This window comes from Vulpes vulpes, chromosome 12 (genome assembly GCF_048418805.1).
Source record: "Vulpes vulpes isolate BD-2025 chromosome 12, VulVul3, whole genome shotgun sequence".
NCBI lineage: Eukaryota > Metazoa > Chordata > Mammalia > Carnivora > Canidae > Vulpes > Vulpes vulpes.
The window spans coordinates 65,112,223-65,129,509 of record NC_132791.1 but is presented as its reverse complement, the minus strand read 5'-3'; the positions used below and the strand labels follow the sequence as shown (position 1 = coordinate 65,129,509).

Here is a 17,287-nt window from a genome sequence, read left to right as displayed (position 1 = left end):
GTGATGGAGTGTGCTTCTAGGATGTACTGTCAGAAGTTCTTTGGGAAGAAGCAAAGCATCTTTGTGATTTGTTATTAAAGGGCTCTTAATTTCCTCTTTTTGCTTTAACAACTGGGGTAAGAAAGAAGTGGAGAAAGAAAGGATATGCTGGCAAAGTAGGATTATGTTCTTGACCCTCTTTCAGCTCTGGTGAGGCTGGGTCGTTTCCACTCCTGGCTCACCACTCCTAACCACCTGGCTACCTTTACCTTTTTTTAGTTTTTCTTTTTAAGTTCATTTTTTCACTTTTGTATTCTTCTAATATACCCATGAAAACATTTGTTGAGGTTCTAGCCTGAAACAAAAATTAATAACAGTGATAATTAAAAATAAAATTAAATCTAGAGTTGTTTATCTATCTGAATCATTTCCCAGGTTGTCTGTTCATCTCTTTAAAAACAAATGGGGGTATCCCTGGGTGGCGCAGCGGTTTGGCACCTGCCTTTGGCCCGGGGCGCGATCCTGGAGACCCGGGATCGAATCCCACATCGGGCTCCCGGTGCATGGAGCCTGCTTCTCCCTCTGCCTGTGTCTCTGCCTCTCTCTCTCTCTCTCTCTCTCTGTGACTATCATAAATAAATAAAAGTTAAAAAAAAATTTATTAAAAAAAATAAATAAAAACAAATGGGCCCCACCCCCCAATCTTCCCCTCCACCCCCCCCCCGCCATCCCTCCCTCCCTTCCTCTCCCCCTGCCTTGATTCCTCCCTCTCTCCCTCTATTTTCTGATCCTCCTTTGCCCCATCTCATTTGCAATTTACCCTGGTAAAAATAGGGATATAGGGACATAGTGAGCAACTGGCAAACATTTCTTGACAGTGAACCGTGTAGGTCATGATTATGTTTTTTTAGAAATTTTATTTATTTCATTAAAAAACTTTCATTATTGAAGAATGGTTGACATACAATATTATATTATTTTCAAGTGCACAACATAGTGATTCAACAATTGTATACATTACACTTTTTTTTTTTTTTTTTTTACATTACACTTTAACTAACGTTTGTGTTCAGTCCCAATTGTATGTATAAAATTTTCGGATGTTTGTATTAGTGGACTCTTTTTTATAAATTAGACATAAATATAGCGTTGTATTTAGATGTGTAGAGGTATTACAATAATTTTATTGCAAATTATAAGGAGAATGGGTATGGACTATTGATTGGTTACATAATTGGGACAAAAGCAAAAATGGTTACTCAGAGAGCAGCAATATGACAGTAGTTGATTTTGAATGCTCAATATAAAGTGAACATCTTTGTATAAATAAATTATATTGTATAAATAAATCATTTATACAAAATATTATATAAATAAATCATTTCTTATATTGATTTTGCCTCTAATTTTTGACAAAATATATAATCAAAATAATTTATTGTTTTAGATATAATCCACAGAGTCCATTTGCGAGGCTCATTCCAAGTGACCCGGGCAGCTTGGGATCATATGAAGAAACAAAAGTTTGGAAGGTAGAGTTGTGTGTGTGGCTGTCGGGGGCGGGGGGCGGGGCATTGGACATGCTGTGTGTGGTCCCTTGTGTGCAGGGAAAGATAAGTGCTCTGATTTGAGGAAGATCTCTTCACACACATGCACAGGCTTTTAATGAACTCTTGGCATGAACCCTCTTATTACACTGGTGTCATTTAGTCACAGATTAGCTGAGCTGGCCAACTTTATATTTATATTTTATAAATATAAATAAATATATAATAATATATAATATAATATATAATATAATATAAATATATTTATATTTCTTTTCACCTCCTACTTTTCATTATGAATGGATTTCCTGGAGTTCTCTGATATTCTAGCAGTAGAAACTTTGAGGATTCAGCTGTACTTTTATTCTGTAATTGAAGTATCATTCTGTATCCACTGACCAGCTGAGGAGAGATGAACACTGTGTCCAGCTTGCTAGTACTGTCCAACATGAGTTGGTCTTTATAAACTGTTTGGGAGCTGTAAGACTGTGGCTGTGTCTGTGTGAGTGACTTGGAATGGGGCAGAGCCAGGAGGGGGCTCCATGGACTCTGTCAGGGTCCTTCCTGTTAATCTTGGGTTCACACACATCTACTACCACTGAGTTGTTTGTGATACCTGTTCCTATTGGAGAGTTCTAGTTTCTCCTCTCAAAGTTACTGAAAATAAATGATATGAATTGTTTTACTTGGTCTACTCAGTGGGGTGAGATGGGTCACATTTTGGAGGTGGCATTGTTTGAATATGAGGGATTTAATATTATCCAGAAAGAGAGGGGCAGAGTAATGAGAACTAAAGAATTAGAACTAATTTTTCTGTTTCTTAGGATAATTTTAACTTGTTGCCACTTTATTTCATGTTTATAAATATTTATTGTTGTTTTCTGTAGATAATGAACATACATTCCTGTATTTGAATTTATTTGATCCCAATCAGGGATTCTTTTTAAAATAGTTAAATCCTGTAGCTGAATTTTTTTTTTTAAAGATTCTATTTTTTCATGAGAGACACAGAGAGACAGAGACATAAGCAGAGAGAAGCAGGTTCCATGCAGGCAGTCCAATGCGGGACTCAGTTCCAGGTCTCCAGGATCATGCCCTGGGCTGAAGGCAGACGCCCAACCACCAAGCCACCCAGGTGTTCCTTGTAGCTGAATTTTGAGAATTATTTTTATTATTATTTTGCATGTGTAAGTGATGACTGTAGGAACCTAATGACAGTATAACAGTCATTGCTTTTGACGGATGTAATACTATGGGAAAAGAATAAAAGGCTTAGAGTTGCAGTGTTATCAAAACATGGAAGAGAGATTTTGAGAGATTGATTTTCCTTTTAGGATTGTTATGACTTCGTCAGCTTCAGGAATATATGGAAACTTTGGCCAGGCCAGTTACAGTGCTGCAAAGCTGGGTCTTCTGGGCTTATCAAATACCCTTGCAATTGAAGGCAGGACAAGCAACATTCATTGTAACACCATTGCTCCTACTGCTGGATCACGGATGACCCAAACTGTTATGGCTGAGGGTAAGTAGCTTAGATTTTTTAAATGCTCTGAGCCACAAATCTGCAGAATGAGCTCTGTAAAAGTATTTCATTTTCTGATGGCGAGTGATATTGAGCATTTTTTCATGTGTCTGTTGGCCATCTGTATGTTGTCTTTGGAAAAATGTGTGTTTATTTCTTCTGCCCATTTCTGGATTGGATTGTTTGTTTTTTGGGTGTTGAATTTGGTAAGTTCTTTATAGATTTTTGGATATAAGCCCATTGTCTGATATGTCATTTGCAAATATCTTCTTCTATTCTGTTGGTTGTCTTTGGTTTTCTTGACTGTTTCCTTTGTTGTGTAAAAGCTTTCTATCCTGATGAAGTCACAGTAGTTCATTTTCCCCTTTGTTTCCCTTACCTTTGGAGATGTGTCTAGTAAGAAGTTGCTGTGGTCATAAAGGTTGCTGCCTGTGTTCTCCTCTAGGATTTTGATGGATTCCTGTCTCACATTTAGGTTCTTCGTCCATTTTGAGTCTATTTTTGTGTATGGTATGAGGAAATGGTCCAGTTTCATTCTTCTGCATGTGGCTGTACAATTTTCATACACTATTTGTTGAAAAGACATTTTTCCATTGGCTGGTTTTTCTTGCTTTGTTGAAGAGGATTTGGCCATGGAGTTGAGGGTCCATTTCTGGGTTCTCTATTCTGTTCCATTGATCTATGTGTCTGTTTTTTTTTTTTTTTTTTTTTTTTTAAATGTTTATTTATTTATGATAGTCACAGAGAGAGAGAGAGAGAGAGAGAGAGAGAGGCAGAGACACAGGCAGAGGGAGAAGCAGGCTCCATGCACCGGGGCCCGACGTGGGATTCAATCCCGGGTCTCCAGGATTGCGCCCTGGGCCAAAGGCAGACGCCAAACCGAGGCGCCACCCAGGGATCCCCTATGTGTCTGTTTTTGTGCCAGTATCATACTGTCTTGATGATTACAGCATTGTAATAGTATTTGAAATCCAGAATTACGATGCTACCAGCATTGGTTTTCTTTTTCAACATTCCTCTGGCTATTTGGGGTCTTTCCTGGTTCCATACAAATTTTAGGATTATTTATTCCACCTTTGTGAAATAAGTTGATGGTATTTTGATAGGAATTGCATTGAATATATAGACTCTTTTAGGTAGCAAAGACATTTTCACAATATTTCTTCTTACATTCATGGAAGAAGCATGGGACATTTTTCCCTTTCTTTGTGTCTTCTTCAATTTCTTTCATGAGTGTTCTGTAGTTTTCTGTAGTTCTATAGTTCTGTAGTTCTGTAGTTTTATGTAGTTCTGTAGTTTTCTGATCCTTTACCTCTTTGGTATCTTCTGGTTTTGGGTGCATTTGTAAATGGGATGGACTCCTTAATTTCTCTTTCTTCAGTCTCATTGTTAGTGTATAGAAATGCAGCTGACTTCCATGTATTGTTTTTGTATCCTGCCGCTCTGCTGAATTCCTGTATGACTTCTAGCAATTTTGAGGTGGAGTCTTTTGGGTTTTTCACGTACACTATCATGTCATCTACAAATAGTGAGAGTTTGACTTCTTTGTCAGTTCGGATGCCTTTTATTTCTTTTTGTTGTCTGATTGCTGAGGCTAGGACTTCTAGCACTATGTTGAATAGCAGTGGTGAGAGTGGACATCCCTGCTGTGTTACCCTGAGGAAAGGTTCTCAGGTTTTCCCCCATTGAGAATGATATTTGCTGTGGGCTTTTCATAGATGGCTTTTATGATATTGAAGTATGTTCTCTCTATCCCTACACTGTGAAGAGTTTTAATTAAGAAAGGATGCTATATTTTGTCAAATGCTTTTTTTTTTTGCATCTATTGAGAGGATAATATGGTTCTTGTCCTTTCTTTTATTAACGTAATGTGTTTACATTGAATGATTTGTAGATGTTGAACCACTCTTGCAGCTTAGTAATAAATGCCACTCGGTCATGGTGATAATCTTTTTAATGTATTGCTGGATCCTACTGGCTAGTATCTTGGTGAGAACTTTGGCATCTATGTTCATTCAGGCATATTGGTCTGTAAATCTCCTTTTTGGTGGAGTCTTTGTCTGGTTTTGGGATCAGGGTAATGCTGGCCTCATAGAACAGGTTTGGAAATTTTTCTTCTATTTCCGATTTCTTTGAAGCAACTTCAGAATAGGTAGTAATTCTTCTTTAAATGTTTGGTAGAATTCCCCTGGGAAGCCATCTGGCCCTGTACTGTTTTTTGTTGGGAAATTTTTGATGACTGCTTCAGTTTCTGTACTGGATTATATAGGTCTGTTCAGGTTTTCTATTTCTTCCTGTTTCAGTTTTGGTAGTTTATACGTCTCTAGGAATGCATCCATTTCTTCCAGATTGCCTAATTTGTTGGCATATAGTTGCCCATAATATGCTCTTAAAATTGTGTGTATTTCTTCAGTATTGATTGTGATCTTTCCTCTTTCATACATGATTATATTTATTTGGGTCCTTTCTTTTTCTTTTTGATAAGTCTGGCCAGGGGTTTATCAATCTTATTAATTCTTTTTTTTTTTTTTTAAGATTTTATGAGACACAGAGAAAGAGAGAGGAGAGAGGCAGAGACACAGGCAGAGGGAGAAGCAGGCTCCATGCAGGGAGCCTGTTGCAGGACTCGATCCCAGGGCTCCAGGATCATGCCCTGGGCCAAAGGCAGGTGCTAAACCCTAAGCCACCCAGAAACCCCTTATTAATTCTTTCAAAGAACCAGTCCTTAGTTTTGTTAATCTGTTCTACTGTTTTTTTGGGGGGTCTATTTCTTTGATTTCTGCTCTATTCTTTATTATTTCTTTTCTTCTGCTGGATTTAGGCTTTATTTGCTGTTTTTTCTCCAGCTCCTTCAGGTATAAGGAGACCTTGTTTGAGACCTTTCTCATTTCTTGAGAAAGGTTTATATACTTCCCTCTTAGGACTGCCTTTGCTGCATCCCAGAGGTTTTGAATAGTTGTGCTTTCATTTTCATTTATTTCCATGAATTTGAAATTCTTTAATTTCCTTGACTCTTAAGTAGGATAGTAGGATGCTCTTTAGCCTGCATGTATTTGAGTTCTTTTCAAATTACCTCTTGTGATTGAGTTTCAGTTTCAAAGCATTGTGGTCTGAAAATATGCAGGGAATGATACCAGTTTTTTGGTACTGGTTGAGACCTGGTTTGTGACCCAGTATGTGATCTATTCCAGAGAATGTTTCATGTGCACTTGAGAAGAATGTGTATTCTGTTGGTTTAGTATGGAATGCTCTGAATGTTATCCGTGAAGTCCATCTGGTCCAGTGTGTCATTCAAAGCCCTTGTTTCCTTGTTGATCTGCTTATATGATCTGTCCATTACAGTGAGTGGGGTGTTAAAGCCCTCTACTATTATTGTATTATGGATGTATGTGTTTCTTTAATTTTGTTATTACTTTGTTTATATAATTGGCTGCTTCCAACTTTGGGGTATAGATATTTATATAATTGTTAGATCTTCTTTTGGATGGACCCTTTAATTATGATATAGTATCCTTCCTCATCTCTTACTACAATCTTTGGTTTAAAATTTAATTTGTCTAATATATGGGTTGCCACCTGAGCTGTCTTTTGATGTCCATTAGCATGATAAATGGTTTTCTACCCCTCAGTTGATTTTTTTTTTTAAGATTTTATTTATTTATTCATGAGACAGAGAGAGAGAGAGAGAGAGAGAGAGAGACTGAGGCACAGACACAGGCAGAGGGAGAAGAAGCAGGCATCACACATGGAGCCCAACATGGGACCCGATCTCGGGACTCCAGGATAACACCCTGGACTGAAGGTGATACTAAACTGCTCAGCCACTCGGGCTGCTCAATCCCTTTAAAACTGGAGGTGTCTTTGTGTCTAAAATGAATTTCTTGCCCACTGCATATAGATGATTCTTGCTTTTTTATCCATTCTGATACTCTGTGTCTTTTGATTGGGATATTTAGCCCATTTACATTCAGAGTAACTATTGAAAGTTAGGAATTTAGTGCCATTTATTACTTGTACAGCCCTATTTCTGTATATTGTCTCTGTTCCTTTCTGATCTGTGTTACTTTTGGACTCTCTCTTTGCTTGAAGGATCCTGTATCATATTTCTTGTAGAGCTAATTTGGTGATCACAAATACTTTTAGTTTCTGTTTGTCCTGGAAGCTTTTTATCTCCTTCTATTTTGAATGAGATCCTAGCTGGATAAAGTATTCTTGGCTGCATGTTTTTCTCATTTAGCACCCTGAATATATCATGCCAGTCCTTCCTGCCCTGCCAGGTCTCTTTGGATAGGTCTGCTGCCTCTCTGATGTTTCAGCCTTCTTGGGTTGTGGATCTCTTGTCATGAGCTGCTCTCAGGATTTTTCTCTTTATCTCTGAGATTTGCAAGTTTCACTGTTGCATGTTGGAGTGTTGATCTATTTTTACAGATTTCCAGGGGGGTCCTCTGTGCCTCCTGAACTTGGATGCCTGTTTGCTTCCTCAGATTAGGGAAGGTCTCTGATATAATTCCCTCAATATATATTCTACCCCCCCCCCTTTTCTCTTTCTCTGGGATCCCAGTTATTCTAATATTGTTTTGTGTTATGGTATCACTTATCTCTCAAATTTTCCCCTCATGATCCAAAGGTTGTTTATCTGTCTTTTTCTCAGGTTCTTTATTCTCCATCATTTTGTCTTCTAGATCACGAATTCTCTCTTCTGTGTCATTTCTCCTAGAAGTTAGAGCCTCCGTTTTTTATTACATCTTATTAATAGCCTTTTTGATTTCGACTTGATTAGACATTAGTTTTTTTTATTTTTCCAGAAAGGGATTCTCTAGTCTCTTCTGTGCTTTTTTCAAGCCCTGCTAGTATCTTTTTTTTTTTTTTTTTATGATAGTCCCAGAGAGAGAGAGAGATAGGCAGAGACACAGGCAGAGACACAGGCAGAGGGAGAAGCAGGCTCCATGCACCGGGAGCCCGACGTGGGATTCGATCCCAGGTCTCCAGGATCACGCCCTGGGCCAAAGACAGGTGCTAAACCGCTGCGCCACCCAGGGATTCCCCCCTGCTAGTATCTTTATAATTGTTATTCTGAACTTTAGTTACAACATCTTATTTATGTCCATACTGATTAGGTCCCAACAGTCAAGAATAGATGAATGAGAGAACAAAATACTAAAATGGGAACAACCCCAGAGAAATATATACTATAAACAAATCAGAAGAGACCCAAAACCAAAAAAAAAAAGGAAAGAAAAAAGTATTAAAAAAAGAGAATATAATGGATTAGACAGGTGAACAGAATAGAGCAATACATTGGGTTCTGTGTGCATTTTGGTTCATTTATTAGAAAACTAGATCCCAAAATTGTAACAAAAAGAAAACTTCTATATGTAAAAAAAAAAAAAAGTAAATACAATGAAAGGATAGAATAACTAAAAATGAAAATTAAATATTAACAAAAAGAGCAAATAAAATAAATTTGTAAAAAAGGAAAGAAAAAAATTAAAATTGAAAGACTGGAGAATCAAAAAAAAAAAAAAACCAACAACAAAAAAAACCAAACCATTGAATTCTATATACTATTTCCCCTAGTGCTGGAGTTCTGTAGTTCTCTACTATTGGTAAACTTGGTCTTGGCTGGGTGTCCTTGCTGATTTTCTGGCAGAGGGACCTGTTGCCTGGATTCTCAAGTGTTTTTGCCCCCCGGGGGAATTGTACCTTGCCAAGGTGGCCAGCCTAAGTAATCTGCTCTGGATTGCTTATTCTTTTGTTCCCTGAAGGCTTCCCATGCCTGTTTAGAGGATGAGAGTGAAAGTGGTGGGCTCCCAGTCTCCAGCCCTGGAGCTCAGAACTCGGATCCCCACTTCTCTGCGCCCTCAGGGAAAAGCAGTCCATCACTACTGTCTCCCTTATCTCCATCCACACTTTGTGCTCCCCCAGCCTGAGAGCACTTCTATCTCAGGACATGACCTCCTATCGAGTCCCCAGATCCTGCAGACCTCTTTGGTTTGCACATGAGTGCCACTCCTCCTGGGAGAGGAAAGGGGTTCTCGCCAGTTCTGCTGCTTGCTGGGACCACTGCTTGGAGAGTGGTCATGCCAACTGTGCCCTGGTTCCTGGATTATGGCAACCCTGAGCTGAGAGACCCCTCCTGGGTTTGTTGACTACAGCTGGCTTCCGTGATCCGATGCCTGGGAACTCTGCCATCCTCAGGCACCCCCAGTCTTCCTGTGACCCTGGGGATCCTGAGACCAGGCTGTCCCACTGAGGATTCCACCCCACTTTTGCTGCCTGAGCACCTTTCAGGCAGGAACATCCCTCACTGGAGCACACTTCTAAAAAGTTCTGATTTTGTGCTCCACTGCTATGTCACTTTACAGTAGCCGGCTTCCAGGGGCTCCCCCCCCCCCCAAGTCTATCTTACTGTAGTTTTCCTCGGATTTACTTCTCCGTACCTATCTTGCAGAAGATGGTCGCTTTTCTATTGTAGACTTGCAGCTATTATTTTCTTAGTTCTATGGTTGAGTTCACAGGTGTTCAGAATGATTTAATAGCTATCTAGCTGAATTCCTGAGACCAGATGAAACTAAGGTCTCCTACTCCTCCACTGCTGCCATCTTGGACTTGCAGCTGACCGTGCTTCACCTCTTCATCCTCTCCTCTTCTTCCTGAATGTCAGCCAGGGCTGAGGTTCATTTCTTTTTATCATTGTATAATGTTCCCTGGTATGGAGGGACCACAATTTATTTATTCACTGAATGAGAAACATTGTAGTTGTTTCCAGCTTTTGGCAATTATGAATAAAGTGGCTATAAACATTCAAGTGCAGGTTTTTGTGTGAACCTAAATTTTCAACTGGTATTGGATTAAATACCAAGGGGCATGGTTGCTGGATTTGTATATTAAGACTAGGACTACTTAGCTTTGTAAGAAATTTCCAAACTGTCTTCCAAAAAGGGCTATATCATGTTGCATTCCCACTAGTAATGAGGGAGTGTTGTTATTGCTCCACATCTTTGCAGGCATTTCTTGCGTAAGTCTTTTGAAGGTCTGTAGTAGTCTTTCTGAAGGTCTGTAGTAGTGTCTCATGTTTTAATTTGCAGTTCCCTAATGACATAATGTTGTGCATTTTTCCTATGCTTCTTTGCAATTTATCTATCTTCTCTGGTGATGTGTCTGTCTGTTCACATCTTTCACTCATTTTTAAATTGAGTGTTTTGTCTTACTGTTGAGTTTTTAGCATTCTTTGCGTATCTTGGAAATAAGTTCCTTATCAGATATGTGTTTTGTAAATTTTTTTTTCTCAGCCTATATTTTATCTTTTTCTTCCCTTAATCTCTTTCCCTTTTTGGAGAATGATTTCACTGACACAGGATCCTGGATTGGTAGTTTGTTTCTTTCAATATGTAAATATTTCAGTCTGCCTTCCGGAGTCTTGCTTCTTACATGGTTTCTGAAGAGAAGTCTGACATAATTCTCTCCCTTTACTTATAGGCAAGGCATTTTTTTCCTCTCCCAAGATTTTCGTACACTTGTTTTTCTGAAGTTGGAATATAGTATACTTAGGTGGTGACTTTTGGCAGTAAACTGCTAGATTGTGAACTTTTGGATTTGTAGTTTGGTGTATTTCACTAATTTTGGAAAACATTCAGCCATTATTCAAATATTTTTTCTGTTTCTCTCTTTATTCTCCTTCTTGTATTCCCTTTTTGTGCATGTTATATCTTTTGTAATTATCCCACAGTTCTTGGATATCTGTTCCCCTTTCAAAATTATTTTTGGCTCAGTTAGGTAAGCATCTGTCTCTTGATTCCAACTCAGGTAATGATCTCAGGATTCTTAGATCGAGCCTCACATTGGGTTCTGTGCTGGGCATGGATTCTGCTTAAAATTCTTTCTCACTCTCTCCCTCCGCTCCTCCTCCATGGCTTGAGTGCATACTCTCTCTCTTAAATATATAAATACATAAATGCGTAAATGCATAAATGCATGCATAAGTAAATGAATTCTTATTTTTGCATTTTAGTTTGGGAAGTTTCTATTGACATACATTTAAGCTCATAGACTTTTCATTTCTATTACACTGTTTTATTTTGTAGCATTTACTTTTGAGTTTTTCTTAGAGTTTCCATCTTTTACATACAGTGGCCATCTGTTACTGCATGTTACTGACTTTTTCCATTACAGCGCTTAGCATATGATTTATATTTCAAATTCCCATTCTTCTAATTCCAAAATCTCTATTACATTTGAGTCTGGTTCTGATGCTTGGCTTTTCTCTTCCACCTGTGCTTTTCTTGCCTATTAGCATGCCTTGAAATTTTTGTTGAAAGCTGAACATGATGTATTGGGGTAATAGAGGGCACAGTAAACAGGCCTTTAGTATGAAGTTTTAAGTTTATCTTGTGAGGAGTTAGGCTGTGGTTATTGTCTGCTGTAGCTAACTGTGTTAGAGGTTTTTTTTTCCCTCTGTAGCCTTGTTTCTGTGTCCTCTGTTGCTTTTGGGTCTCCCTAGAAAGTAAGTCCTTGTTAACTGGAGGGTATATCCTGGGAGCCCTCAGTTATAATCCATTGTTACTGTACTGTAGCCTTGTTGACGTGGCTGTAAGTTACAGGGAGGGAAAAAAAATGGTGTGTAATCTTATGATGAAATCTCCATTTTGTTTAGTGAGTTAGAGTCCTGGGTTGTGGCTTTCAGAAGAATTTCTTAGCTGTTTCTTCCCTTTCCCCTCAGTTGAGGCAGGAAGGCTACAGAGGTTCCAGTTGTATAATTGCCCTTTCCCCAGGTCACATAAGGCTCTGGTGGTCTACTGTGAGGGCAGCTCTTTGTTAAGGAAAGCAGAATGCTCTGGGTATATTTCAGAATGATTTTTTTTTTTTTTTTGGTTGCTGTCTTCCTTTTCATTCTGTAATGTTTCAAAGTATATCATAGACTTTATATTCTACCTAATACATTTTTGGAAACTTATCTCAGGCAGATGTGGACATTATAACCACCATGCTATCATCACATCAAGCAAAGTAATTCTTTAACATCACCTAATACCAAATTAATATTATAACTAATTAGATAAAAGATACCTTTTTTGAGTTGGCTAATTCCACAGAGATCCAAATAAAGTCCACATAGCTCTTGTTTTATTTAATACAATAGTTTGTTCTTTTAAAAAAAAGCCGTTTATTTGTTGAAGAAACTAGTTCATTTGCCCTATAGACTAGTACTCATTCTTTCTTTGGGTTGCCTTTGCCCATTTGTGAAAAAATCAATTGACTGTTAGGTGTGGGTCTGTTTCTGAATAATGTGTTCTGTTCCACTGATCTCTGTGCCTGTCCTTTTACCAGTGGCTTTGATTACTATAGTTATATAGTGAGTCCTGAAGCCAGGTACTGTGAGCCTTCCAACTTTGTTCTTTCAGAATGTAAAATTTAAGTGTATGATTGAGATCCTAATCTTATACTTGATTATATAATACACAGAATACTTGACTAGTGGAAAACCATGTGGTTTTTAATACTTCTGGTTTTTAACATTCCTAAAAGGAAAATCTTAATAATATTTTAAAAGTTGTTTCTCTGAAATGGCTCAATACAATTGATGAGTGAAATTATTTTAAAATTAGGTTTTTCATGGAACAAATACTTGTTTGTAGTAACCTTTACTTTTCACATCTGCATTAACATTCATCTTAGAACTTGGGATTTGTGATACCAAGTATATATTTGCTATTCTTTGTTAGAAGCTGTGCCTGAGGGCAGCCCCGGTGGTGCAGCGGTTTGGCGCCGCCTGCAGCCTGGGGTGTAATCTTGGAGACCCGGGATCGAGTCCCATATTGGGCTCCCTGCATGGAGCCTGCTTCTCTCTCTGTCTGTGTCTCTGCCTCTCTCTCTGTGTGTCTATGAACAAATAAATTTAAAAAAAAAATCTTAAAAAAAAAAAAAAAAGAAGCTGTGCCTGACCAATTTGCTTTAATGTAGAATAACTGGACCAGAGATCTCAGTTTGTTTGTTTGTTTGTTTTTCCCTTTTCCTTGTCAACAAGGCCATTTTTTAAAAGTCCCTTATTTTAAAAACTATTTATATTTTCCTATTCATATCATGGTAGCTCTTTTTCAAGAAACCAAACTATATGAAGGACAGTTACAATTCACCTTTTTTCCTTTTAAGTAGAATACTACATATATGCAAAACAGTGTTACTGTTTAACACTTCCTAGTATTATTGGAAGAAGAAAAGTTTAAAAATATAATAGTCATGAACTTGCTACTCCACCCTGGAATTGCAGCATTACCGATAACTTGGCAATCTAACTTTGTATCTTCTTTTCTACCCCTCTGCTTCATGCCAAGAGATAAACACTATTTAGAATTTTGTGTTCATCATTTGTTTGCTAGATATCTGCTGCCTTAGTCTTTTTTTTTTTTTTTTTTGCCATTGGCTGTACACTTTGGGAAGCAGTAAGTTTTCAAGAAAAACTGAAAATTTGTTTTTTGTTTTTGGAGAATGTAGAAGTCTTAGGTAAATGATTAGTGTAGTATTCTATATGGCCACCATATTCTAGTAAAAGAAGTTTAGAAAATAAGATCTACTTTAGACATCTAACTTAATCTTTCTGGACCTGTTTTGTCTTCTGTAAAGTAAGAGAGTTGTAGATAATTTTCCTTTTTTTAAAAGATTTATTTATTTACTCATGAGAGACATAGGGAGAGGCAGAGACACAAGCAGAGGAAGAATCGGGCTCCTTGCCGGGAGCCTGATGTGGGACTTGATTCCGGATCCCGGGATCACGCCCTGAGCCGAAGGCAGATGCCCAGCTGCTGAGCCACCCACGCGTCCCCAAGTTGTTGTAGATCATTTTAAAAAGATCCTTCAGATAGTAAATTTTTGCTATTATTTTTGTTTTTATTACTCTTTTATAGTTTAGGAAAGCTGAAAATTTATTTTGCCCCAGAGTTTTTCTTTGCTTCCTCTTAAATACCTACTCACACGTTATCATAATAATTATTTGATAGAGTTTGAATTTTAGTTAATGTGTGGAGACATTTGCAATTTCACTTCCCCCCTTTGAAATATGTTTGATAAATCAAAAGTAATGTATATAGCTTACGTTTTTTACATGAAATAAAACAATCATAAGTTAATACCCATGAATACCTTTCTAAGTTGTGTTAGTTATTTATTGTTATATAATAAATTATTCAAAAACTTTGTGGATTAAGACAATAAACAGTTATTATCTCACATAGTTTCTGGGGTCAGGAATCTAGAATGACTTAGCTGGGAAGTTGTGGGTCTCTAGTGTCTAGTGAGGTTTTAATGAAGATGTTTGCTGAGACTCCAGTAATACGAAAGCTTGGCTGGATTGGAGCATCCATTTCCAAGCATGTGGATGACTGTTAATAAGATGCCTTCTTTCTTTCCTAGCTGTTTTCTGGAGGCTTCAGTTCTCAACTTGCTGGCCCCTCTATAGGACTGCGCTTAATATGGCAGCTGGCTTCCCCCAGAGCTAATAATTGGAAAACGAGAGCAACAGCCACCAAAACAAAAGATACAATATCTTCCATAACTTAACTTTTATAAGTGATATACTATCACTTCTATCCTACCGGTCACACAGACCAATTGTGGTACACTGGTCTGTGGTACACTGTGGGAGGGGACCACAAAAAAGGGGTGAATGAGAGTAGGTGGAGATCACTGGGCCCATCTTGAAGACTAGCTGTCACCCTCAAACTAGAGCATTACAAATAACTTGCATCTGTCTTTTGTTACCTGTTCATCCGACTTCCTTTGACTCCCCCAAGGGGCAACACTTAAAGAAAATGTTTGGTTTTCTTTCCCTTATCCTTTTTTTAAAAAAAAGTAATAAATACATGGCTAAATACTTTATAGTTCAGTTTGTTTTTGATCCTCATGATATATTATTGACGATACCCCTTGTGGTCTACATTTCTTCTCCGTGGCTTATTTATTTTATAACTAGAGGTTTGTATCTTTATCCTCTTCACTATTTTGCCTATCTCCCTGTAGTCCTCCCCTCTGGCAATGACTGGTTTGTTCTCTGATATTTATGAGTTTGTTTCTGTTTGTTTTTGGTTGTTTGGTTGGGTTTTTAGATTCCACATGAATGAAATCATACGGAAATTTGTCTCTGACTTAACTTCACTTAGCTTACTATATTCTGGGTCTCTTGATGTTGTTACAAATGGCAGGACCTCATTCTTTTTTGTGGTTAAGTAATATTCCATTGTAGATATATACCGCATATTCTTTAACCATTCATTTATTGATGGACATTTGGGTAGCTTCCATATCTGGGCTATTGTAAATAAAGCTGCAATAAACATAGAGGTACATATATCTTTTTAAATAACTTTTTTTTTTCCTTTGGATAGATACCCAGTAGTGGAATTACTGGATCATATAGCATTTCTATTTTTAATTTTTTTGAGAAACCTCCTTACTGTTTTCCACAGGGACTGCACCAGTTTACATTCCCACCAGCAGTGCATGAGGATTTCTTTTTCTCCACATCCTCCCCATTATTTGTTATTTTTTGACCTTTTGATACTAGCCATTTCTGACTGATCTGAGGTAAAAGCTCATTGTGTTTTGATTTGCATTTCCCTGATAATTAGTGATGTCGAGCATCTTTTTATATGTCTGTTGGGCGTCTGTCTGTATGTCTTCCTTGGAAAAATGTCTTCAGGTCCTCTGCCCATTTTTAATCTGATTATTTGGATTTTGTGTGTGTGTGTGTGTGTGTGTGTGTGTGTGTGTGTGTGTTGGGTTGTGTAAGTTCTTTATATATTTTTGGATATTAACCCCTTATTGGATATGTCATTTGCAAATATCTTCTCTGATTTAGTAGACTGCCTTTTTGTTTTGTTCATGGTTTCCTTTGTTGTACAAAAGCATTTTATTTTGGTGTATAGTTCTAGTAGTTTATTTTTGCATTTATTTCCCTTGCCTAAAGAGATATATCCATAAAGTTATTGCTAAGGCTGATGTCCAACAGGTTACTGAATGCTTATTTCTTTTATTTTGCTGGTACCTTAAATGATGTGTTGACTCCTATTTTGAACGTTGTAAGGATTCAAGAACACTTTAAACCTAGTCATCCACTTTCTGACTCGTGTGTTATTACTTTCTGTTATTGTAGTTTTCTTTTTTAAACTCTTAAATTAGATATTATCATAGTCATTATTTTTAAAGCCTTTATATATTTGAGAAAGACAGAAAGAGCACGCACATGTGGGGAAAGGGGCAGAGGAAGAGGGAGAAGCAGACTCCCCGCTGAGCAGGTATCCTGATGCGGGGCTGCATCCCAGGACCCTGAGATTATGGCCTGAGCTGAAGGCAGACACTTAACCTACTGAGCCACCCAGGCACCCCTACCTTGTTAATATTTTATATGGAAAATATTTTTTAGACTTACATATGTTTATCATTTTTTATATCTTTTACCATCTCCTTTGGGTTATTTTCCACCTCCTTAGAATATGCCCTTTAGAAGTTCCTTTAGTCTCTGTTTTTTATATATTCTCTCACTTTTTTTTTAAATCTGATACGTATTTATTTCATTTTCCTTCTTGAAAGACCATTTTTCTGGGACTACAATTCTAGACTGATTGTTATTTTCTCCCAACATTTTTGATGAATCTGTTCCACTTGCTTCTGATTCTAATAGTTGTTGAATCATCGTTTTTTTAATAGAGGTTTACTCTTCTCTCTGGTGCTTTTAAGATCATGTTTTCCTCTTCTGTGTTCTATTCTTTCATTGCTATATCTGGGCATGCATTTCTTTTTATGTGTCTAGCATGTTCAGCTTATTACATTGATTTCTTGATCTGTTGATTCATGGTTTATATTTTTTAATTTTATAAGTTCCAGAAAAATTTTGGCCTTCATCTTTCGAGGCATTATTCTTCTGCTCTCTTCTTTCTATGTGTCAGTTAGATGTATGGTAGACCTAATTCTGTCCCTTTTCTTTTTTCTTAACTTCTCTTAAATTTCTCTTACCTTCTCCTTAATATTTCTGTTCTTGTTTCTTAAATTGTTTTGAATATTTCATCAACTGTGTCTTTCATTTCATTAATTCACTCTTTATGTGTGTCTGATTTATTACTGTGTAACATTTAAATTTTTTTTCCCTTTCAGTAGGTCTTCCTTTCCCCCACTTTCAGATATGTTCTCCCTATTTACTCTTGACAGTTTCTTTGTGGTTTGCTTAGCATTGTGATTATATTCTTTATTT

General features: G+C 37.4%; 1 protein-coding gene across 1 annotated transcript in view; it reads left to right on the top strand.

Annotated features, from left to right (window-relative positions):
- Positions 1 to 17,287, top strand: part of HSD17B4 (hydroxysteroid 17-beta dehydrogenase 4) — a 92,803-nt gene that overhangs the window by 18,330 nt on the left and 57,186 nt on the right. Inside the window, exons 7-8 of the mRNA XM_026015330.2 lie at positions 1,427 to 1,511; positions 2,861 to 3,048. Of these exons, the coding sequence (XP_025871115.2) occupies positions 1,427 to 1,511; positions 2,861 to 3,048 (273 nt within the window). The remainder of the gene's footprint in view (positions 1 to 1,426; positions 1,512 to 2,860; positions 3,049 to 17,287) is intronic.